Here is a 23687-nt window from a genome sequence, read left to right as displayed (position 1 = left end):
TGAAACCAGCAATCCAGACTCTGAAAGATTGTTCATTCTTGAGGATGATTTAGGCAATTAGATAGAGGCTTGGTGTGAGCAGACATCTCTCTTCCTGTGGGCTATGTGTTGTACTAGGTGTCTCTTAGGACCACCTCTCAAGGGTCTATTAAACACACCAAGGCTCCCAGCAAACATGTAATGTTGCACATCTCTGAATTTGGCCTTAAACATTTCCTTGCAAGCCCCACATGCAGAATAGCATCTAGCACATCATTCTACCAACACCAGATGTTTGACTGTCAGCAAAACCAGGAGAGTGTCACTTTTTTCCACCATCAGTGCTTGTGCCTCCATGAAGAGGGTGGTGCTCATGTGTCACTAATGTGTTCACATTCAGAGGTTGCTGAGGTTTGGATGAAGTTTGTAAAACAGATGCAGCTGGCAGCAGTGAATGCAGTCAGAAAGGCACGGTGAGGAGTTCAGCATCACTTTGCAAGACCTCAGCTCTGCACAGTCTGTATTCACTGTGAATATTTATACCTAATTGATACAGACATCCATGCCCTCACCCTAACAAAGCAGGATGAAGGATTGCATGCAGTTGCCCTGCCCCTGATTTGTTTGAAATGGCTAGATGGCTAATCTACGTGCTGTGCCATCTGCAGTATCTCTCAAGACATCCCACCATAGTAGCTGATGTTTCTACTTGCTCCAGTGCCCCTCCACCTCTTATTTTGAGAGCAGCGGTGCTGGTTCACTGAGCAAGAACTATGACAAGCTGTCTGCATCTCACCACCCCATCCTCTTAATGCTGCTGCTTTGGTAGCACAGACTCCAGAAGGCACTCTTGAAAGTAGCCAGTGTCAACCCACTGCTCCCACCTGTATTAGCCATTTTCTATTTGTATTACCCTGAAAAATTGTTCTTGTGCCTGGAGTTTGTCTTGCTAGACCTCGAGCACGCATCAGGCTTCAAACAGCCCTGCAGCAATCTGAGCACTTTGCAGACTTGTCCTGGTTCATGGAGACCTCTCTGATCTGCTGCCAGCTGCATTCTGCTGTCCTGAACTCACTGATGCATGGCCAGGGGAGGGGGGACAGGGTGGAGAAGGGACAGAAAGGGCGGTGGCCTGCAGAAGTGTGACCGTGCTACCTAGCTTTGGGAGAAATGGGAAGGACTGAGCTTGCCAAATGTTGGGGTTTTCCTTCTGTGCTACCCAGTTTGACCTGACCCACTTGAGAACAAAACTGTGTGTTGTTTCTCTTTCAACAGGTGAACATGGTTATTGGCATTCTGGTTTTTAACAAACTTGTATCCAAAGATGGAATAACAGATAAGAAACTGAAGGAACGGGCAGGGTATGCCTTATCAATACATCTAAGTAAAGAATGAAAAAAAAAAACCAAACCACCCAATGTTGTGATCAATAACCAGGCGAGGAATGCAAAGAGAGATTGGAGATGCAAACAAAAAGCAAAAGCAGATTTAAACAAAATGAAAGAAAAAAACCCAGTTGGTTTAATCTCTCTGCCTTGTCATTCAGCGCAGCAGAGACAAAAGATCCAAGAAGCAGCACTGTATTACTATGGAGGAAGGTTAGTAGTTCATCTCTTCGTTAAAATGGCTTCAGCCCAGGCTGATATATCCTCCCAAAGATTAGGGAGAGCAAAGTGACTCTTCTCACTAACTCCTAGAGACAGCAGCTGGATCAGAGAGGGACTCATCGTTGCTGAGTGTGGCACGTGGCATGGGCTGTGTAACAGAGAAGTGGTGTCTAGTGGCTGGCAGGTGGCTGAGGGACAGTAAAGGTATGTGATACTTTTAAGGAAAGGGTCTTTGGAGGTCTAGCAGTGAACAGATTAGTAAATGGATGGATGTGTAAAGAGGAGGACTGGTAAGTAAAGGTACCTCTTCTGCAAGAAAAATTTCTGATGCCGCCTGAGGTTCTTTATCTTCTCCACAGCCACCACCCCAACCTCCATCCATGAAGCCTGGGGCTTCTGTTACCTGGTTTACTTCGTAGTATAAATTGAAGAGCTGACTCCACAGTTCTTATCACCCTGGTCTCTTGGCTGGGGCGGCAGCTACTGTGCAGGGCTCTCTGTTGGGTTACTTCCAAACTCTGTTGACAATGGCTATTTTGACATTGGCTCCAGCAGGATGAGACGCCCCCCCTTCATCTTCGTTTCTAGAAACGAGTCTGTAGCCTGTGCAGACTTTATCCCTGAGCTACGCCATGCTCCAAGCAAAGCACAGAAATGGCACGCTGACACTCTGAGTCAAATCAAATGCACAGGTCAGCCTGGCTGCTGATGTTAGTACATTATTTTCCACTGCCCTACTTGACTCGCTGTTGCTGTCAGAGAAACTATCTCCTTACCGGCTGTTAGGAAAGACAGGGTTGTGTGCTCTCACTTGTCCATTGATGGCATTTGATTTATCACTGCGGATAACGATCGTATCCTTGAAGGAAGAAGTTGTTTATAAAGAGACAAGGAGAGCAAGAGGTGTTCTGGTGCCTCTGCACCATGGCTACAGGCAGAGCCTAAAACCTTAGGAGGCTGGTGGAGAAGATACAGGATGTACCCTAACTATGAAAGTGGAAGGAGCGTGGGTACCTGTCGCCTTGTTTGCTGCACTCCTAGGCTTCACGGGGAGGATAAGCTGCTTTATACACTGTGGTGCTGCAAAAGCCTTGGGCCCTAGAATTGGGTCTCAGAGGGTAGAAGCAGAAAGTACAGACAAGGTTCAATATTCCTGTCATTGCACTATTGAGTAGTTCTGGTGGAAGTGGTTTTTAATTAAGTGATGTCAGCAAAACTGAGGGTAGAAGCAAGCTCTTACCCAGCCAGGGGAGAAACACTGGAACCTGTGACGGTTCATTTTTTATCAGCAGTGTTGACATGGCCATGCAGCGTGGTCCCTCGATGCAGCAAAGAGGGGAATCTCGATGCCTGAGCAGTGCCACAGTCATGATAATAAGAGGAGACTTAAGCACATTTGGATGATCAGAGGTATTGATTGCTGCTGGGTTGAACAGGTACGTGAAGAAGTGACCTTGGTGCATTGCTTAAAGCAGCTGCTAACAAGGGAGTGCTTTATTCTGGATGATGCCTTCTTTACAAAGAGAGAACTCAAGAAAATACCCAAACTGCAGGCAGAGTCTGTAGCGAGATAATTGCAGTTGAAAGTCAGCGCTGAAATAAATAGTTTATTGGATTAGCAGAGCAGCAAGTTACTGTCTCTCAGTCTCTCCCTCTCTAATCTAAACTGCATACAGAATGACCTTATTTAATACATAGCGCTGGTTATTGATCACATTCATAGTTGTACTTTGAAAACAAAACCTACAAAGAAAAAAAAAAAGTCATTTTTCTGATGTTCTTTGTTTTTTCTTTCTTTTCTCTTTTTTCCCCCCTCTTTCGTGTCCATGTGTGTGTGTGCAGCACTTTTAAGCCTTCTCTGTGCTCAATGATTTTGTTCTCCTTTCGAAGTGCACCCGCTGAGAGTACGGAAGCACTTTTGAGAGCTCTGGTGCCCCTTCCCTTTAGCTAGCCGCTTCTGGCCTGGGCTTGGGAACCGTGTTGGAAGGTAGATCTGAAGATAATCAGAATGAGTTTAACGGCCTTGGAGATGTTTGGATCTGAGGAGATGGTATAAAGAAACATTGTGTTTTCTTTAGCAGAGGCAAGAAGTATGGTTCAGTGTTGCAAAAATAAAAACAAAGGGAAAAAACCAAAAAGGGGGGAAAAAAAGACCTGTCGAACACTAAGAGGAGCCCAGTACACGTACCGCAGATCAATTGGCACAAATAAACCAGTGCTAACAGTTCCAGCGAAATAATACCCAAGACACGATAGGTTTTGCCCTATACTTAGCAGGAGAAATTGCTATGATTACTGTTGTCACATCTGTCAGAAAACGTTGACTTTTTAATGGCAATGACTTTATAGATATATCACAAAACCAGGCTGTAGAGAGTTGGGTGTGATTACCTGGAGAGCTGGAGAAATGCACACGACTGCCCCAACTCCTGTCCGCGCACGGGAGAAAACCGTCCAAGTGTCTCTCAGCAGAACGGTTTCCGTTCGCGGTCAGCTGCACCGACAGCGTTTGAGCTCTATTGATGGGAGTGCTACTAAAACCCAAAGTTTTAATGTCAGATGCAGGAGCCTTTAAAATGAATTTTAAATTTATTCAGCCAGCGTTTATTCCAGAAGCATTTGTGTGCTCACGCAGCCAGGGAAGAAGAATGAGGCTATAGGGTATATTCACAAAGGCTAATTTTAGCCTGCTGAGTTTAATCTCTCTAGGCTTCCTCTGTAACTACTGGAGAGAGACGGGAGCCTTGTTTAGTTGTTCCAACTTGCCCCTTAGAGGGCTTTTACTTCTTTTATCTCTCCGTTGATTATAGAGAGGACTTGAGAAAGTTTGCCCCAGTACCTTGTGTGAAATATTCTCTGTGCGACTGTCCTGGTGGGGTGTAACGGAGCTGGATTGTCAGTGCATAGAGAAGAAAGTAATTGGAAGGGTAATAACTACATTAAAATAGGAACAGATTTGGATTGCCCTTCATCTGGGAATGTTTCATGTTGGAAACAGTGCTCCTGCTCTTTGGGCCGTGCGTGGTGTAAAGCACTGTTCAATAAAAGGTAGCAAAGTCCAGGCTCCAGTGAACACACCAGATGAGTCCGTGAGCTGTTTTTGGATATTTAGGAAGCAGAAAAAGCTAAATGAAATGAATGCATTATTCACTGTGGTTATTTCGTTAGCTACCCTTTCATACAGACAGGCACCAATATAAACCTGCTACGGAAATTCAGTATATTAACAACCTCATGCCCCCAACAAGAACAAATTAGAATAGAAATGTATCCACATCCGTGCCTACTGCTTGCAACTTTCTGCATAAATACACCCAACAGCAGTTACAGTTGTGTGTTATAGTGGTCTTTTGGCCAGTTCTTTGTGATTCAGTGTCATTCATGTTTTTTCTGGTATAGTTTTCCATCAAATTCCTCAAATCAATCTACTTTCTTTTTGCTGCCTATCTCTGCCTCTCTCTGTCTCTCTGCTTATCTGTTCTTTGTGGCTTATAGATCTGGGGATAAGCTGTCTTTTTTTAAGGGTCATGCACTTAATGCCTCTCAAGACCCACTTTATCTTTGGTTCAGCCATTGTCCTCACTGGATTTATACCATCCTTCCTGGAAGATATGTATCTATTGACACAGGAGCTAATTTTCTCTGTGTCTGAAGGCTGAAAGTTTCTGTGGGATACCTTAGCCATTATTTTGGAAGGGAGTAATGGCTTATGTCACTGTAACTAATTAAAAGACCAATCAATAGTCGCTTGAAAGTGGGCCACTAGGACCACTGATAATGCTGTGTTGGTGTTCATGGGGATGTCCTTTTTGCAGTGAGACTGAACACAAAGCCATAAAAGTTAAGAAATGATCTGCTAAGTTCCCTAATCTCTCTCCCAGGCAGGATAGGGCTGTGAGACCCCCGACGTTTGGTACCTGCAGATATCACCCCTCAGCAGCTGCACTGCCATCACCCAGGAATGACAGAGCTACTGTCCTTTGGCAGTGATGTTCATGCCTTCTCTGATATCAGACGCTGCATGTAGGTCTGTAGGATGTTTTGCAGACTCCTGCCCATTTTCTAAGCCAGATCTGATGTGGATGTCTATCTGTGCAAATCAGAGAGTGCACACAAATTAGTAAATTCTGGGAAAAAAACAGGGCCAATGCCAAGCTAATGTGGCTTCTGGGCTCCTGAGTAAGAGCTGGCTTGTCAGCTAGGTGGGGTCACACATATCATCACGTTCTAAAAATCATGAAGACGTGCCCTTTAGCAGATCCCTGCAGCCCCTTATACCAGCAGTCCACAATGGCCTGGTTCTGTGGTCAAGCCCATCCAGAAAGAGTGGGAGCAACTGATGTGAGTAAGTCTCAGGGTTAATCCCAAAGATGTTTTCAGCTCCAGAACAAGATCTGAGAGAAGAAATGTCTCAAAAGTAGTCAGCCAGTCCGGCTCCCTTTAGGGCAGGTTGATGGTCTTACAAAACACCCAAGCTCATGCTTAACTTCCAGGACATAAACAGTCCCATTTTCATGTCCTTCATCACAGATTAAGCAACAAAAGAGCGGCCTATCTCCTGGTATTGTCAGCTGCCATGTGGGTATCCCCACCAAGGCGAGGATTAGCACACAAGGGCCAGTGGAGAAAATATATGCCTTATCCCTTGCATTGCTTTAGGAAAGAAGATAAGCAGAAACAGTCCCCACAGCCCTACTTCTTGCCTTCTACTGTACAACCCTGCCACCTTTTTTGTTTTGGAGCAAAAAGGCCAGGAGGCAAAAGAGCAATTTCTCAAAAACAAATCAAAAGAAGGAGGTGGAGACTGGGAGAGCAGTACTGGTTTCTCTTCCGTGGGTGCCAGGGAGAGACACCCTGAATCTGGAAAAACATTCACCAACACAGTTCCACCCTCAGCAGCGGCACCAACACGTCTCTGAGTTGTACATTTTTCCCATTTCCCGCATCTGGAGTGGTACAGATGAGAGAGTTTTATTCCTGCCTGTCTTTCATTTCTCTTTTCAAACTGGGTATGGTTGGTTGGTTCCCTTTCTTCTTCCTTCCTTTCTTTCGTTTGTTCTTTCTTTTGGCTCTTCTTTTCCTTTCCTTTCTATTCATAAGCAAAGTGTTTTGTTTTGTTTCAGTCTTTTGGTTTTAATTGCAGTCAGATGGCAGTGCCCCTTTACGGCATGACGCTCAAATGTTCCAAGTGTGGAGTAGTTTCTTCTGCTGAAGTTTCGGCCACAGCCACCAGTAACGCCATGTTAGTTCCTCTAATTTCAACTTCTTTTCTTTCTTTCTTTCCACTTTCTTTTTTTTTTTAATTTGTTTTATTTCCCTCTTTCATTTCCCTGCACTCACCAGCCCTTGTTTGTTTTCTCTCCCCCTGTCCCTGCCAACCTCCCCACATCCTCAACTCTCCCTGACCTCATTCTGTGGGCCATGAGTAGTGTAGGGCTCCTGCAACATCCCTGGAGCAAAAGCTGATGGGCTGGATCCTGAAAAACACTTTACGACATGCCTAGGTTTAAGCATGTGAGCAGCCCATGGAAGACAAAGGGACTCCTCATTTGTTGGAAGCTGGGTATATGTTTAATGTCCCCATTTAATTTAGTTCTTGGAGTTACAGACTTAAAGATGTGGTTCCCGTTAATTTTGATGGTAGACGGGGTCCCCAAACTCCAGCTTTGTCAAACATTTAAGCATGTGCTTGAGTTTTTTACTCCAGAGGCTGCAGAGCATTGAGTATGATTTAAGCGAGTTGATTAAACACTAAAGTGTTTTTTTTCTCTTATAAAAGGTTAGAGTTAAGTTTAACACCTCATAGAGCTGCAGTTCTGATTTGATAAGTCTTGACTGCCTCTTTCAGAACCCTAAAAGCACTTGGAATTAGTTCTCAAAATCTTAAAGCGTTTCATAGCTCTGAGTTACAAAAGTCAAATGCTGTTAAATCTCTTCTTAGATGCCGCTGGAGTTAGGGGGAAAAAAATAAAAAAAGAAAATGCCAGAGCTTTGTTCTGGAGAAATTGTTGCTATTTATATAGTTGGCTTTTTTCCCAAAGGTTAAGGTAGGAGGGAGAGTGATGAGGGAAGATTTGTCTTTCTTCCTTCCCTTTTTGAAATTTTATTACCTACATAATTTCCAAGTGACGCTATATGTTGGGTCTGATGTTTAAAGTAATATATGCAAAACGTGTGAAAGAAACAGTGTCAGATCTAGATATTTGCAATTTGAAAACTTCTACCTTTAATTAATCTAAACAAAAATAGGCAGCTGAGTGCCAAATCTCAAAATGTAGGAATATAGAAGAAAATCAAAACACAAGGTTTTCCCCTTTTTTTCTGAAAACTGAGCCATTTATATAAAATCCAAAAGAGTTTAGGGAAAAATGTACATTTCTGAAAAACAACCAGTTGTTGTTAGAAAAAGAGAACATGCAATCACCTCTATTAAGAGCTAGCAGTTTCTGTGAGATGCAAAAACTAAACAAAATCTCATTTATTTTTCACTGCTGAAGTAATTTACTTACCTTTTGCAACAGTGCCCAGCTGAGATGGTGAGATGGCATTGGTCCAGACACGCGTACCACAAGTCTGGAATCAGCAGCTCACTGCATTTCGGTTTCCTGCGACTGCAGAGGAATGCTAAACCAGCAGAAGCTTTACTATTAATAAATTAGACTGTTAAATAGGAGAGGCTTTCAGTTCATAATAAATTAATTTAAAAAGTAAAACAATCTCAAATCCTTCTCCCATATTGTCTGACATTGGTCTGTCATAAATCACATATTCTGATTCATCTTCAAATCAGAAAAAAACCAGGATGTGAAATCCAGATCTCCTATTTATCCTGCTTTTCTAATTTAAGTGGATTGATAGAAATTGGAGGGCTCTTGTAAGAGGATATGTCTTTTGTTTCCCAGCAGATAGAATACCTTAGATGATAAATTCCAGTAATAGTTTTATTGTTTGTCCTGAAGTGTCCTATGCTCTTGTCCTTGAAAGGGACCACTGAGTAATACATGCATTAGTTCACTCAGCCCTCATCTACCCTTGTCGTCCACTTCATTCTGCAGCAGAACTGTTTCTGGTTTTCTTACTCCAAATCTATAGTAAATGAGGTTGTCAATAAGGCAAAGCCCTGATTATGCTTCATGCCACTGCCACCATTCTGCTGGCCTTCATCCCAGAACTTGGACCAGCTTTACCATTCAGTTTTGAAGTCTTGTAATGTAAATCAGATGCCATGAGGATTCCTGACTCCCCTCTGACCTGGAATTAGCCATAGCTGTTTGGTAGAGAGCACATCAAGGGTGTTCCTGCCTTGTTCCTGCTGGGGTTGCTCATGCCCTCTCCAGCTTACCTCCCATAGGTTTCAGAGGCTCATTTCTGGGATAGCATGTCATGAAAGGATAGATCCTTTTTTTCCATTTTTCTTGGCTTTTGAAAATCATAGAAGTTTTGAGCAACTCTCTGTGGTAATACCTGTGTCTAAGAGAGAGGGGGTCAGAGAAGGGGACGTGTAACTGAAGGAAAACAGTAAACCACTGATGGGAGAGCAGGTAGTAATACTGACAGAAGTGAAAAAATATGCACTGCAAATTGTGCAATTTCTTGACTTGGGAAACGATAAAAAGGAAAGCTGTGGATGTCTGTGACCTGTTAAGGGTCAGCTATGCTTGACAGGTGTGGGTTAAAAACCCCCTTTCCTTCAGGTTGTTCTGGAGAAAATGCTGGGCATATTTTGCCGTTGGAAGATCTCTGTTCCCATATTTCCTTTCTTTTATTGCTGCCTGTAGGGTAGCCTCAGCCTGTGAAATACTGCCTTATAATTAATTTGTCTTTGCTACCTGTGAAAAATTTCTATCTGAGACATGGAAAAAATATCTCAGGGGCATTTCTTTGTACTTTGTACTTGCTGTGAACGAGGACATCCACTGCAGATACCAGGGACTGCTGTTGGATGGATGGAAGGAAGGAAGGAAGGAAGGAAGGAAGGAAGGAAGGAAGGAAGGAAGGAAGGAATTCCTGCCAGGCTGTGCATTGCATATATGGACTCTCAAGTTCTGACTGGCCCAAGACTAAGGCCCTGGCACAGTGTATTCTTCTTGCAGGCAACCCACCCAAGAGTCAATGTTAGGGATCATGCCTCTTACGTCATCAGAAGCTCACGTGTCAAATCTCCCACCTAAGGGATTTGCTCTTTTTCTTGGCTCAAAGTAATTTCAGGAAGTCTTAGATGTCAAATTTTCTGCCCATATTGTAGTTCCAGGACTAATGTGAGTCAGTATTTCCATGCATGGCTGGTTTTATGAAGGAGACTGTTCCTCAGGAGAGTGTTCTCATAGTTCAAGGAATTTGAAATTGTATCCTTACCTGGGGATAATATGTGGGCCCTGAAGGTCCTTGCTTGGACTGTCAAAGAACAACTTCCCTTATTAGGGGTGAATAACCAAGCAGTCTGCCCATAGCTACTTCATTAACTGCCTGTCTCATTTAGAGGCATTTGATCTCCTGTTCTCCTAGTTGTATGGCTCAGATTGCAGCAACTGAGAGAAGAATCATCTTTTGAAGAAAATAGCAATAATATCTTGTGTTTCTGTGTTGCCTGTGCATGGGAAGAGCATGCACAGTGCCCCCTCTTTTCTAGTTACAGATTTCCTATCTTGGTTATATGGGCATTGAGTTAAAGGGAGTTTCTCTGAAACTGTCCCTAAAATTGGGGCAACAGTCTTACTTTTAGGAGGAATACAAGTTAGAGGAGGGATAAAGCATGAGAGAATCAATAAAGTAAATCCTTGTACTGTGGTTTTCCTGTAGCAGAACCACTGTGATGCAGGAATAGCAGACTCATCAGAATAGTGGAGCAGCATGTGCCACTCTGTGCAGCATGTAAGGAGCCATCCATTGTGTTATGTGTTGAGTCCACCTACTGTTTCCCTTTTCAGAGCTCCCCTCCAGGAGTTGCTTTCTGAATTATGAAGTTATTTTTCCTTCTGCTGCTTCTTTAGCTTATGGTACTGGCTGCCCTGTCAGTGTTGAGTAATGAGAAGAATTGATCACTTACCTCTTTACAGTGGCCCTTTACATCTTTTTTGGCATGTACTGTGTGTCCCCCTGCACTTGTCTTTTGTCAGGATGCAGGCCTCTTAATCTTTCTTCATGTAGATCTTTGTTTCCAAAACCATTTTTTTGTTCTTTCCATTGCTGTCCTCTAAGTGCCATCAATTTATCCTACTTCTTTTGCAAAGACGACGACTCTCAAGGCTGCCAGCTAGCTAAAGAACAAAACCACAGCTAGTTCTTGGCATTTTGACCAAAGGCTTGTTGCTCTGCTTGTTGCCAGAGCTGGGTCTGCTATGTGCTTTCATAAGGCTAAGTCTTTGCCATGCTAGATAAAGCTGTGGACAATGTTATCGTGTGGCCACGTTGTCAGACGTCATTGTAATTATATTTGGTTGCACTGTGCTGTGGCATTGCCATATCCCAAAGTGACACCCTCCCTCTGCAATGCAGCAGTAGCGTGGTGTGGTGGGGAGGAACAACGTGACACTACAGCTGTACTGCTGAGTAACGTCGTCATGTCATGGTCATCACACAATAAACCAGCATCATGCTTCCACAGCGCAGTGTAATGATCTTCCCTTGATATTGCTGTCACTCATCATGAGTGCTGTCATGTATGGGACAAATAAGAGGATCTGCCAGCTAATTCCTTTGTCTCAAGCAATAAAGATCCTGGATTCATTGATCATAGATAATCCATAATGAAGAGTCATTAGGTAGTCACACTGTCATTATATAACAAATCATCATTTCATTTCACATCATGTGGCACCATAACATGAAGTTTCTTAGGTCCTATAAGTTATTCTGGAACCTTTTAAGGATGCACAGTACCTCCTAAAAAAGGGACAGATGGAAAGGTGGCAGAAGTATGAGTTCTGCTATGAATTAAGCTCACAGCAAGTAGAATTAAGGGCAATGTCACAGGAAGCCCGCTTATCTTCCCCTGAGCTTTCTTCTGAAATTTCAGTCTTGATAGGATTTTTGTTTTAAAATGGAACTTTTTTGAATTTAATATTTCAAAAGCTAAGCAGAGCTCTGAAAGTGAAATTAGAGTTAAGTTACATTCCTATGACCTGTTGCCATCTGCTGCCTGAGAATAAAGATTATGCATTAAGTGTCAAGCAACATTTCCATAACGTTTGTAAGGGATGAATATTGTTGAGAAGGCGTCTGCAAGGTGAATCACAAAGAGAGCAGAAAGGCCATAGTTTTAGCAGGTGTAAGTCAGCACAACACTGTTGGGAAAATCCTGATTTACTCCAGCTGAATATGGGATGTAATACTGTTTTCATCATCTGAGTTGGAAGGGCAGATGATGTTTTCATCATCGGGTTGGAAGTGCAGAGATTTAAGTGGTGATTTAAGGTTGCTTATATTGGGAGCAATAGTGAAGTCCATCGGGATGTCTCGACTCAGAAGAAAGTTGAATAGTTTGCCCATATGGAGACACACAGAGCAAGGGGCTGGGAAGGACTGACTGAATCCAGCGTGAAGACGGCAGGAGCTCTGAAGGGAGCCCACTGTAGTTATGGGTCATTGCATCTGTGCTCTGGATAGCAAATAGACTCAAGCAGTGCCTCGTTAAAGCAGGGTGCCTCCATATTTTTTTTAAACACGTTTTGAAGCCAGTGGATTGAAATCTAACCATTTGCTTAAGAGGAACATAATTTACCTCCTCAGCAGCATCCCTTACAACCCCAAATCCACATCTAAATCTTGGGTCCGGATCCAAATCATTGTCAATCTGATGTTGCATTTCTTTTCAAGAATGGAAAACCCATCCAAATTTAGATGGCTGGTTCAGACCCGTACTTACGGGTCAGATCCATTCTCAGATGTGGTTGCCAGGTTTCTTGTTTGCATGTTGGTGGTAGTAACGTGCACATATGTGTGTATTAAGAGTATGCTGGGAGACCAGATAATTCCAGGAAGCCGAGTTGTCTGGTACAGACCTTTTCTAGCAGCCTCTATTGACTTTGCTGGTTTCCAGCAATCACAATTGCAAATTGCTACTGGAATGACTTCATCTACCAAGCCATGCATCAGGCATGTTGCGTTTGCTGATACTTGCATGGAAGACACATCTAGAGTGGCATGTTATGGAGCAAGCCTTATCTTTCCATTTGGCTTTTTTGCCTCTCTGATTTTTTTGCTGCACTTACTGCTTAGCCAGTTTTATTAATGCATCTCTGCAAATGATAGCAAAGAGAGATTTCAGTGTAATGAGGCAGATTTCAGAGGGCTGAGGGAGAAATGGAATAAAAACTTCTGCTTAGGAGTTGTTTGGCTGTGGGCTGTCTGGCTGCTGCTTTTTTTTTTTTTTAAATAATACTTTGAAATTATGGTTCATATTGGACAACAAAGAACGTTCAGTTTGTCATCCTGTATAAAATTACAAGGTATCAGATTATGTCATGGCCCTTACCTTACATGGAAGTCTCATAATGCTTGTTTTAATTGAAAAAAAAGTATATTCCATTTATCTGCTCCCTTAGGTAAATTCAATTGCTTAATAATACCACTAAGGAACACATCTGAGCCTGGACAGGTTGTAGAAATATTTGCAATCAGAGTATCATTATGACTATAGAAATAACCTGTCACTTCAGTATGTGGTCATTACAGCAGAACTGGTGTAACAGTCTTTGAAAAACTCTTAACTGAAGCCAGGGCGTTACATCCTGATGTCCATACCTGTGTCCAAGCTCCAGCTTTGTTCAGGTAAAACTCTCACTGAGGTCTGTGAGAGCGGTACCTGGATAACCAGCAAGTAAACATTATTAAAAACTTGATCATATATCAGAAAATGGTAAGCAAGTCCCATGTAAGTACTGTAAAACGTGTGTCATGATATCTGTCCTGTAATTTATTGTGTTGCCTGTATTTGTTTGTTAGTATACAGGTTGAGGTTTTCTACGGAGAAAAATCTTGAAGCTCAACTTGTTATTCAGCCTGTGCATAGGTCTACTCTTATTTGTTAGATAAAAGCCCACAGAGAAATTCTCCTGGTACTCTTGGTGCACCAGTGCTGCCAAATATATAGGATGACTGACAGCTTAAAATCTCCCTAGTAAGCTGTTAAAATTGCTTGGGACCCTTTTTGGTCAGAGAGCTGAATGATTAAATAGTCCATGGGAACAGAGCTGCTTTCCCATTTCTAGAGCCATCATTCATAGATAAAGTCGAGTTTCATGGGGCAGTACTTGCATTACAGAAAACTGTTTTGTCCAGTTTTCTGTCTTGTGCATTAAGAAGTGGCTTGAATCTTAAGTTATTTTAACCCAGAATGTCCACTCAAGAATAAACTTATTTACAGTAATTGCTAAATACAGAAACAACTGTAATTTTTTTTTTTAAAGCATTCAGCTGGGGAGATCACACAAGTAAGCAGAAAATTTTCTGTTCACAGAAAAATTGGGTCAGGTATCAGTTCTCCTGATGTTCATTGACGTAGTGTTGAAGGGACCATCAGCTGTAGAGTAAGGGAGCAACAGCAAAATATCAGTCTCCACATCAGCTCTATGCTTGTCCATTTTAGTCACTTGAAACCATGACACATGTCCCCAGTGTTGGTGTCTTCCATGTGCTGTGGAAGTCCAAGTGTCTGTAACCCAAGTACCAACAGCCATCATGACAAACCAGTCTCTGCTGCAACTGTTCCCCTTCCCTTTGGCAACCTACAATGATTGTATTTTGTCTCCCCTCCCTGGGAAATGCCATTGTTGTGTGGACTAGTGACATGGAGTGGGAAGGACGTGAAAGGGGGAGTGAGGTATCTGCATCCTTCCTCCCCACCTCAAGTTTTATGCATGATTGCACCATTGAAAAGTAGTCCCTCCCGTAGAAACGTGTGTCACCTGTTTCGGTAGCGTGAGTGTGCAAAGCATCTTCCTGCTTCCCTGTGACAGGGGCTCAGAAGATGTCTAGCACAAGTATACGTTTGCTGAAGAAGTCTTCTGAAGCCCCATGGGATCAGGAGGCTGAATTAGCATCCCATGTGGAAGTGGGTGAGGCTGAGGTGGAGCTGAATTCTCTTTTCCTCTCCCTTGACAGGGCATCCCTTTGGAGCTCCTGCGTGGTCCTACCTCTCCTGGCTCTCACCTGGATGTCTGCAGTTCTGGCAATCACAGATCGGCGGTCAGCACTCTTCCAGATCCTTTTTGCTGTCTTTGACTCGTTGGAGGGCTTTGTCATCGTCATGGTCCATTGCATCCTAAGGCGGGAGGTGAGACAAATGAGTCGTTCTCTTTTATATAACCAACATGCTTCCCATACAAAACATCTGAAAAACGTCCGGTCAGCCTGGTAGCTTCTCTAATCCTGTGAACTTTTGCCTTTGTGTAGACAGTGACCACAAAAATGACCATGACAGTATCAGTCAGAGGGAGGGAGGGATGAATCAATGGTTGTCATGCTGGGTGTACTGCAGAGTGGAATTTGGGGGACAGTCTTAGATCAGCTAACATGTCAGGTTTTGCTTGTTTAACACCAAAATTAATACTTCCAGAATGTTTACACCCCACTTCCAAAAATGGAATATTAAGAAAAACAATTTGTTTGTTTGATTTCAAGAGGGGCAATTTGCACCAAGATTTACAGAATGATTGTATGTTGGCATTAGCGCCTAGATATTTGAGCTAGAAAGTAAAGCTAGCAATAATCAAGCAAGGAAATTGAGTAAAATCTCCCCAGCCTCCCTGTGGAGATTTAAAATGGTAAATTATATCAGGGAAGAAAAGGACGAATCTTTTATGTTTCTTTTATTCTTTTCATCCTACTGAGTGGATAGACTATTAATAACAGAGACAGGAAAAGTTTTTTTTTCAATATTCATTTTATCTTCTTACAGCTCCTTTAAATTAAGTAAAACAGATTAATCTCTTATGTCAGGCCAATGAAATCAATGGAATTACACCACTGGCTTGGCTGAGATTCCTTCAAGTAATTGCATTATGAATATAGGCCTGCATTTAACTCCCATTGCAGTCACTGGCATTTTTTTCCACTGATTTCAATGAGTTTTGGATCAGATATATATTACAGCCGATACAGGATCATAATCAGACATTGTAGTCCCCAATATAATGATTTATGCAATAGCATCCATTGTAAACATATTGCAATCTGCAAAACAGAAGACATTTTATTCATGACTATATAAATCAAGCAACCAGAAGTGACCAGCACAGTGACCCCAGGATACCTGTAAAACCTTTGAGTTGCTCTGTTAGTATGTGAGATATGTAACATATAAACCATTTGAAATGAATACCTGCATGCTACGAAACTAGGATCCATGTTCTTTCAATCTACCAAGGATGACTTTTTTTTTTTCTCTTCAGCAGAATTTAATAAGGTTTGGTATTCCTGTCTGACTCTGACTTTTGCAAATCCATTTGTTCCTGCAGGTCCAGGATGCTGTGAAGTGCCGAGTAGTAGATCGTCAGGAAGAGGGCAATGGAGACTCAGGGGGGTCATTTCAGAATGGACATGCTCAGCTAATGGTAGGGAAAACTACCACCTAGTCTATTATTAAGGGACCTATGGGCATTTTTAACTCGTAACTGATAAACAAAGGGCTCTGTCCATCATAGATTTTGCAATCATCATTCTTTTTTTCCTTTAAACCTGTGCTTGAACAGGTTTAGTATACTAAAGTATACTATAAGTAACACTTAGCATAGGCTCTTTCACACAAATCCGGTTTCTTTTCATTGTAATATTAAGGAGCTCAAACTTACACACCAGGTTTTGCAGACATCTTGGTGAGATCCTTTCTTTCGCAGAAAATACAAAGCCAAAATATACCTCCCAGGTCTTCCAGACCTTTTCATCTCCATCACGCTGCCTTGTTGTAGCTGGAGCTAGGAGGCAGTAGTTTAGTACTGTTTTAATCACAGTGTGTTGGGTCATTATTATGAAGATGTTGTCTCAAAGGGATTTGTTTCTCTCAAAAGCACACTTGTTTACCTTGCTTCACTGGGAATATAGTTTAAGCACTGTAAACCTTGGTCCTGTTGTGTAAGTCAGTCTGTTACAAACAGTCTAGATAAGGCTGTAGAAGAATAAGCTTTGGGTAATCGTCTTGCATCTGCTTCAGTGTTATGATGATGTAGATGATATAAGAGGCATTTGATTTCTGAGGTTGGGGTAAGGACATCAGGACAATCACAAGACTTGAACAAGTTCCAAAAATGTCTAGTTAATATTAGACCTATATCATAACCCAGTGGTATTTTTTTCCAGTCCCTCCTATGCTAAGCTAAGTAGCTTGTGCTTGGGTACAAGATCACATTTCAAACAGCACAATCTTTAAGCCAAGACATCAAGGGATATGTAATTCTACCACACCTCATAGGTGTTTGTTAAAAACAGGTGCCTCATTTATAATTTAAATGCGTAGCCTTCCCATTTTCAGACTTAGGTTCTTGCTATGCCTATTTATGTGTAATTAGAAAGCCCCTTGCATGCCTAGTACTTTTGCTCCTTCAGTAATAGACACTATAATAATATCCAGTCTCAATCCTCCTTTCAGTAAGTTAACACACCGAGCTTTTTTATTCTTCTTCTCTAAGACATTTCCCTTCAAATTATTTATATAACCCTTTTCCACATGCCCTTCAGACTCTCACCGTCCTTTAAAAATGTGGATGCTGTATTTATTATTCTATTGTCACCATCCCAAGCACTATATTCTGAAGTTTCAGATTTTTGTCACTTTGTATAACTCTCTATAACTCCCTGCTTTCATTCGTTATCAACCACCTTGCAAAATTCTGTGTCAGCTACAAGTTTTTAGCAACGAGATTACATTTACTTCTGTGCTATTGATGGATGTGTTGAGAAGTAGAGAGCTTACAATCAGTTTCTTCACATTCAAGCACAAAAAGCTCCGGAATCCAGACGTGAATGATGACTCCTCACTGATATTTTTAGAGGGGTACAATGTTATTTCATAGTGACTGAGTTGTACTATAGCCAAAGAATTCTAAGGCTTTGCAGGATGGCATTTTCGCCATTACCTTTTCCAGTAATCTCCAAATCTGCCCAATGAGTGAAAAGAAGCTTAGCTGAGTAGAATTGTTTTCCACAAAATCTTGTTGACTGGTATTAAATATAAACCTATCATTTATTTATCAGTAGAACTAGTACAGACTGTTTGGTTACATTTTTCTGGAACTCCTGTAGTGAAAATGAGATTATATTTTTCTGTGTCAACCCACTTGCCCGTTTAAACGTTAGCTCAGTCTTATTTCTCTTCTATTCTTTTCAGATTTATTTGATATCCCAAATAATTTACAAAGAAATTAGCATCAAGAAGGTTGAGATAATTCCTCAACCAGCTCTTCAAAAACTCTTGGATCTCAACCTGCTAATATTAAAATGTTTATCCTGGGGGATGGGGATTTTTTTTCATACTCTTCTTAGCATTAAACTGGAATGCGTTTAATCACATTAATACAATTATATTAAGTGTCTTCTTTCTGAAATGATACTGGAAATGATCAGTGAACTCTTCTACCTTTTGCTAGTTTGTGGCCTTTCCATTACTCCATGAAAACTCATGGCCTGCTGTGACTCAGTGTATCCTGTTCTTTGAAACGTTTTCTGCTAAAAGCTTTAGAAAAAGGATTAACTCATACTGGGAGAAGAAAGGAGTTTCATTTGGCTGTACAGACCACTTGAAAAAGTTATTCAGCCTTTGCACCTGCAGGGACCATTGATTCTATACACTAGGAGTTTCAGAAGCAGAGACTTGTTTCCATTTCATGTGACTCGGTGATATATCACAAGAAAGCCCAGTTGGTATGGACCGTTCTCAGCAGCATCCCCAGATCTTCTTAATGAGCGGAGAGGAATCCGCTTAGACCAAGTGTGGGGAGATATATCCAAGGCAGATCAGGCCAGGAACCTGTCCCCTGTTTTTTAGGAATGTGCATAAATGTGTTTCAGGGAGATATTATAATTAGTGGAAGTAGCGTATGGATAAGCAGATGAATCCAGCTTAAAAGCAATGTTACAGCTTTACCACTACCTGAGTTTCAAGAGCCACAGCTGGAAAAAAGTGGTCTGTCTGCCATGTTTCAAAGCTCAAGCAAAACGTCTCTTCTCCACTCTTCTGGCAGTGGTTGTATCTGGCTCACTAATTAAAGTATTTTTTGCATTTTCCAAATGGCTTTCTTTCCCCCACCACCTCCTTTTGACCACGTCCTCTGTGTTCTCTGTCTTTCAGACCGATTTTGAGAAGGACGTGGATATGGCTTGTAGATCAGGTGAGCACATCACAGGTGAGAATCAACAAGTGACCTGGTTTGGGGATTGAACTAGGCCATTTTTTTTCCTTTCTGTTTTATTTGTGTGTGTCTTAGTGGCTTGCATGTACTTGCGTGGGCTGCCCTTACTCTCAACCCTGACCAAAAGAAAGCAACTCCCCTAATTCCCCCTGTGCTTTGCTTATCCTATTTCCCAACAGCTCTCTGGACTTTTAGCTAAGATTAAACCTTGCCTCTGAGGTATTATTTCTTACCTATGGCCCATGTAATACAGTGGCAGAGAAGAGTATCAAGGAATAAGAGATTGGATCCATCTCTTCCTACTGTGATCCTTCTTTGCTTTAGCAACCCCTGCCCAAGGGGGTCACACCGGTCACACCAACCTCAGACAGCTCTGTGCTCAGGAGAGGTGTCTTTGAGAAGGTCTGGAATCCGGAGAGCCTTCCCACCACTCCACCTGGCTCCGTGCACACTTCTAGTGCAGTTGTAAGCTGCCTGTACATGTGGAGGTGGGTCAGATCTCTCCTCCTTTGCCTGCACCTTTCTGCTGTGTGTTCAATCACACACATTCATTATGATCCTGAAGATCTGCATGAGCTGACAGTCCCTTTCCCCAGTAACTCCCTTTTCTCTCATTCCCCTGGGGGTGTCTGTGCTGTCTGGATTCTCCTTTGCTACCTGTTCGTCTCTGCAGGTTTCATCCTCTCCTTATCCTGGCATGCCTGACCATTTGGCTGGGGTTTTTTTTCTTAGCCTTTGTAGATATTTAGGCTTTTATTTGCCGTCCCAGACTTCTCCCCTCTCCCAAGCAAGGGAAATACCAGCTTGCTTGGCACTTGCATATAATTCACATCTTCCAAACCAGGATCTCCCCTAGCCAAGGACAGTACATACTGTGTGTTCAGTTACCGTCATGGGAAAGCTTCTGACTCTCTCTGTTTTTTTTTTTTTTTTCCTCCCTCCCTCCCTCCCTCCCTCCCTCCCTCCCTCCCTCCCTCCCTCCCTCCCTCCCTCCCTCCCTCCCTCCCTCCCTCCCTCCCTCCCTCCCTCCCTCCCTCCCTCCCTCCCTCCCTCCCTCCCTCCCTCCCTCCCTCCCTCCCTCCCTCCCTCCCTCCCTCCCTCCCTCCCTCCCTCCCTCCCTCCCTCCCTCCCTCCCTCCCTCCCTCCCTCCCTCCCTCCCTCCCTCCCTCCCTCCCTCCCTCCCTCCCTCCCTCCCTCCCTTCCTTCCTTCCTTCCTTCCTTCCTTCCTTCTTTCTTTCTTTCTCTTTCTTTCTTTTTCTCCTCTGCTCTCTCTTTCTATGCACATCTACCGCTCCCTTTCATTTATCTTTTTCTTTATCTAATCTATAATTTATTTATCTGCTTCTAATGTATTTATCTATAATTCATCTCTTTCTTTCTATCTTGCAATCACTTATTTATCTCTGTCCTTAGTTGTCTGTCTTGCTGTACCTGTTATTTATGTATTTCTATCTCTGTCAACATTTATCTCTGTCACTGTGTTTCTGTGTATTGTCTATCATTGTCACTATCATTTATCTATCTAATATCTATCTATATCTTATTTATCTTCTCCTGTCCTTCTCTCTGCCTCACTCCCTCTCCCTATGCTTGTCACAGTCACAGTATATTTATCTCACTTATCTCTGTGATGTCTTATTTCATGGTCTCTTTCTGTCCATTTATCTTTTTTCAGAGTCTGTCCATTTTTTTCTTTCTGTTTCTGTGTCTCACACTCGCTAATCTAATTTCTAGCTGTCTCCCTCTTCTCATTTGTCTCCCTCCTTCCTTTTTGACACCAAAGACCTCAGTTCCAAAAAATCACATGCGTTAAACGTGCATGTGAGACCAGTTCTGACTTGACCGCATGCTCAACGAACATGCATCCAGGCTGGGTGTTGGCACACACAACCAGCTACACAGCCAGCAGTCCATCTTGTGCTGGAAACCAAGGCAGACCCTGTACTCCTGCAATAAAGGAGCCTTTCTGGATCTGCTACCATGTTTCTTTCTCCCACATTGAGCTTCCCAGAAGAAAGGAAGGAGCTGATTGGTTTCACATGACTTCAGGGCAGAAGACCCTGGATCAGAAGCTTGCTAACAGCCTAGGCTTCCCTTCTTTGCTAGCATACAGCTATACAATTTGTTTGTTGATATCTGAGATAATCCTCCTCTGATAAAGTGGTGTTAGTCTGCACCAAGATAAGTAGTTAATAATAGTCCCCATTTCAGACACCTTTCAATATAGTGCATCATCCTATGCATTCTGCTTACCGAATAATAAAAAATAGAAATCTGTCCATTGCTTTCTGGCCATCATTTCTCCTGGAGGCACGAGCTCTCGTGTTATGACAGATTGGAGATATGCCTGATACCGCTCATAACCTCCTCACTTAGATTCACTGGTAGGATTGGGTCCATGGCTCGATGTTGAAAGCTCGCTCCACTCCATGCTTGGAGATTGCCAAGTGCAAATCTCTCCAAACCTACTTTCTGCAGCTGACATGAGCATGGAGAAGAGCCTGAATCAGTAAACCTTACTGACGCTCCCAAGCAAAGGGTTTGACTTCAGTAACATCTTCCCGCAGCGTATGCTATGAATACGCTGTAATGCTCTGATTTACCCTAGTGTGCCCTCTAGCAATGTCAAGATGACCGCGGCTGCAGTGTGTTTAGCTTTCAAAGCTTTTAAAAAAGTTCTTTTATTCTACTTGGTGTCCTTGTCATCCTGCCTTGCCTGTAGCCTTAGAGGGGAGCTTTGCTTTTCCAGCACCCATCGCTCCCAATATGAGTTGGTAGAAAAATTAGTGTGTCCTCAGTCCCATGGGGTGCCTGTGTCATCTCCTGCCTCTGTCCCAGGTGGAGCAGCTGAATAGCATCAAGTTACCCCAAAGATCCTTGTCTCTACTCCATTGAGAAAAAAATAGGTAAAAGGACGTAGGGGTTTTTTATTTCCTTCTGAGATGGATGAAAGGGGAACATGCATTTATTTCTCCTTTCCCGTGCTGAAATACTGGGTAAGTAGCCTTCAGTCCCGCACCACTTTGCCCCTGCCCCACAGTCTGTGATTTCCATCCCCTGGAGACATCAAGGCTGATGTCATTATCTTCCTAAGGTCTTTGTTGCAGCCTGAAATCAACTGAGCAATAGATTCTTATGCCTAGAAAAGGAGCAGATGTCTTGTTGTGGGCAGTGTTGTGTGGGAACGAGTGTCTGTGTGTCCTTTATATACCTCCTAATTGGCATGTTCACCTCGTCCTCAGTTTAAGGTTTTCCTCTCCTATTAAGGAATATTCATGGCACTATTTCTTTCCTCAAGGGAAATTGAGAAACACTAAATAATTAGCTCTCACAAAGGCTTGGCATGATTACTAGAATGTAAGTTTTTTGGAGAGCAGTTGGAAATTTATAACAAAATGTCGTGTGTTTTAAAATACCAAATTATTGACACTGGAACTGTTCCTGGGAAAAGATCAACCTGAAGCAGTTTGGCGAGTTTAAAACAATAAAAAAAATTTACATTTGAAATCATTGATAATGCTGTATTTCAGCTATTTTCTGAATCAAAATAATTTTTTATATGAAAGCAACCTTTTATTTTAAAAAATTCTACTCTTTTATAGGCTAATAATATGTATTATATATACATATACTACATGTACTAAATATATAGACAAGTATTTGCTTTTCAAGATACTGTTATTGATGTGATAATATGTGATGGCCTAGTTTGGAGTTTTGGCCATGATTGTGCTGGGAAATTCTCAGCATAAAGAATTCTTCCAAAATGAGAACGTTTTTTTCCTCCCTAGCTTTAGCTTTGCCTTCAGCATCCTGGATATAAAAAAACCTCCAATATAAAACACTATTCTGCCACCATAGCCTCTTTCTGAGAGGTCCAAGGGAACATGCTAGCATGGTGTGACTGTAGTGGGTGTATTGATGTGTTAACAAAAACTTAGGTGAGGTGCTAAGGATACTTGTCTATCTCCCTAGTGCTGAATAAAGACATCACCACCTGCAGGACCTCAACCATCACAGGAACACTGAAGCGTCCATCGCTACCGGATGAAGAGAAACTGAAACTCAATCACCAGAAGGGGTCATCAAACTTTAACAGTCTTCCAGCCAATGTCTCCAAGATGCATCTTCAGGGCTCACCACACTACCTGGGGGCCATCAACCTGAATGAGTTCAGCAATCACACTCTCACTCTGAAGAAAGACAAGAACCAGCCACCCAAGTCCATCTATATCTGTGATGGGGACATCTTCAAGAAGTTGGACTCAGAACTCTCCCGGGCACAAGAGCAAACACTGGACACCAGCTACGTCATTCTGCCTACCAACACGTCTACCTTACGGGCCAAACCACCCAAAGACGAGAGCAAATACAGCATCAATATCGACCAGATGCCCCAGACACGGCTCATCCACCTCAGTATGGCTACTGACCCAGGCTTTGTTGTCAAGAGTCCTCCACGGGAGCCTGTAACCATGACATGCAGTGAGGTGCAAGGTTCCCCCATGATACAACAGCAGCAGCAGCTGGCTCCACAAAATATCTCCAACGAGTCACAGATTCCCAACAGCCTGTGTGACACAGGTGACTCAGGGAACTCAGGTGTGGTGTCCAAGAGTGAGACCGTCTCCACCCTCTCCATGAGCTCTTTGGAGGTGAGCCTGTGAATTACTGTCTTGTTCTCAGACCAGAATGATGCCCTGCCCCGAACACTGGCCCCACCAGGTGTTGCAAGAGAAGCACCTTAGGCCAAATGCGA

General features: G+C 42.7%; 1 protein-coding gene across 1 annotated transcript in view; it reads left to right on the top strand.

The window, feature by feature from the left end:
- Positions 1–23687, top strand: part of BAI1 (brain-specific angiogenesis inhibitor 1) — a 205496-nt gene that overhangs the window by 165645 nt on the left and 16164 nt on the right. The window contains exons 20-24 of the mRNA XM_009333078.1: positions 1255–1340; positions 14688–14859; positions 16043–16138; positions 18868–18922; positions 22904–23583. Of these exons, the coding sequence (XP_009331353.1) occupies positions 1255–1340; positions 14688–14859; positions 16043–16138; positions 18868–18922; positions 22904–23583 (1089 nt within the window). The remainder of the gene's footprint in view (positions 1–1254; positions 1341–14687; positions 14860–16042; positions 16139–18867; positions 18923–22903; positions 23584–23687) is intronic.

Source organism: Pygoscelis adeliae, unplaced genomic scaffold, assembly GCF_000699105.1.
Source record: "Pygoscelis adeliae isolate BGI_AS28 unplaced genomic scaffold, ASM69910v1 Scaffold38, whole genome shotgun sequence".
Classification (NCBI taxonomy): domain Eukaryota; kingdom Metazoa; phylum Chordata; class Aves; order Sphenisciformes; family Spheniscidae; genus Pygoscelis; species Pygoscelis adeliae.
Note: the sequence above shows the minus strand (reverse complement) of the source record. Positions and strands in the feature narration are given on the sequence as shown.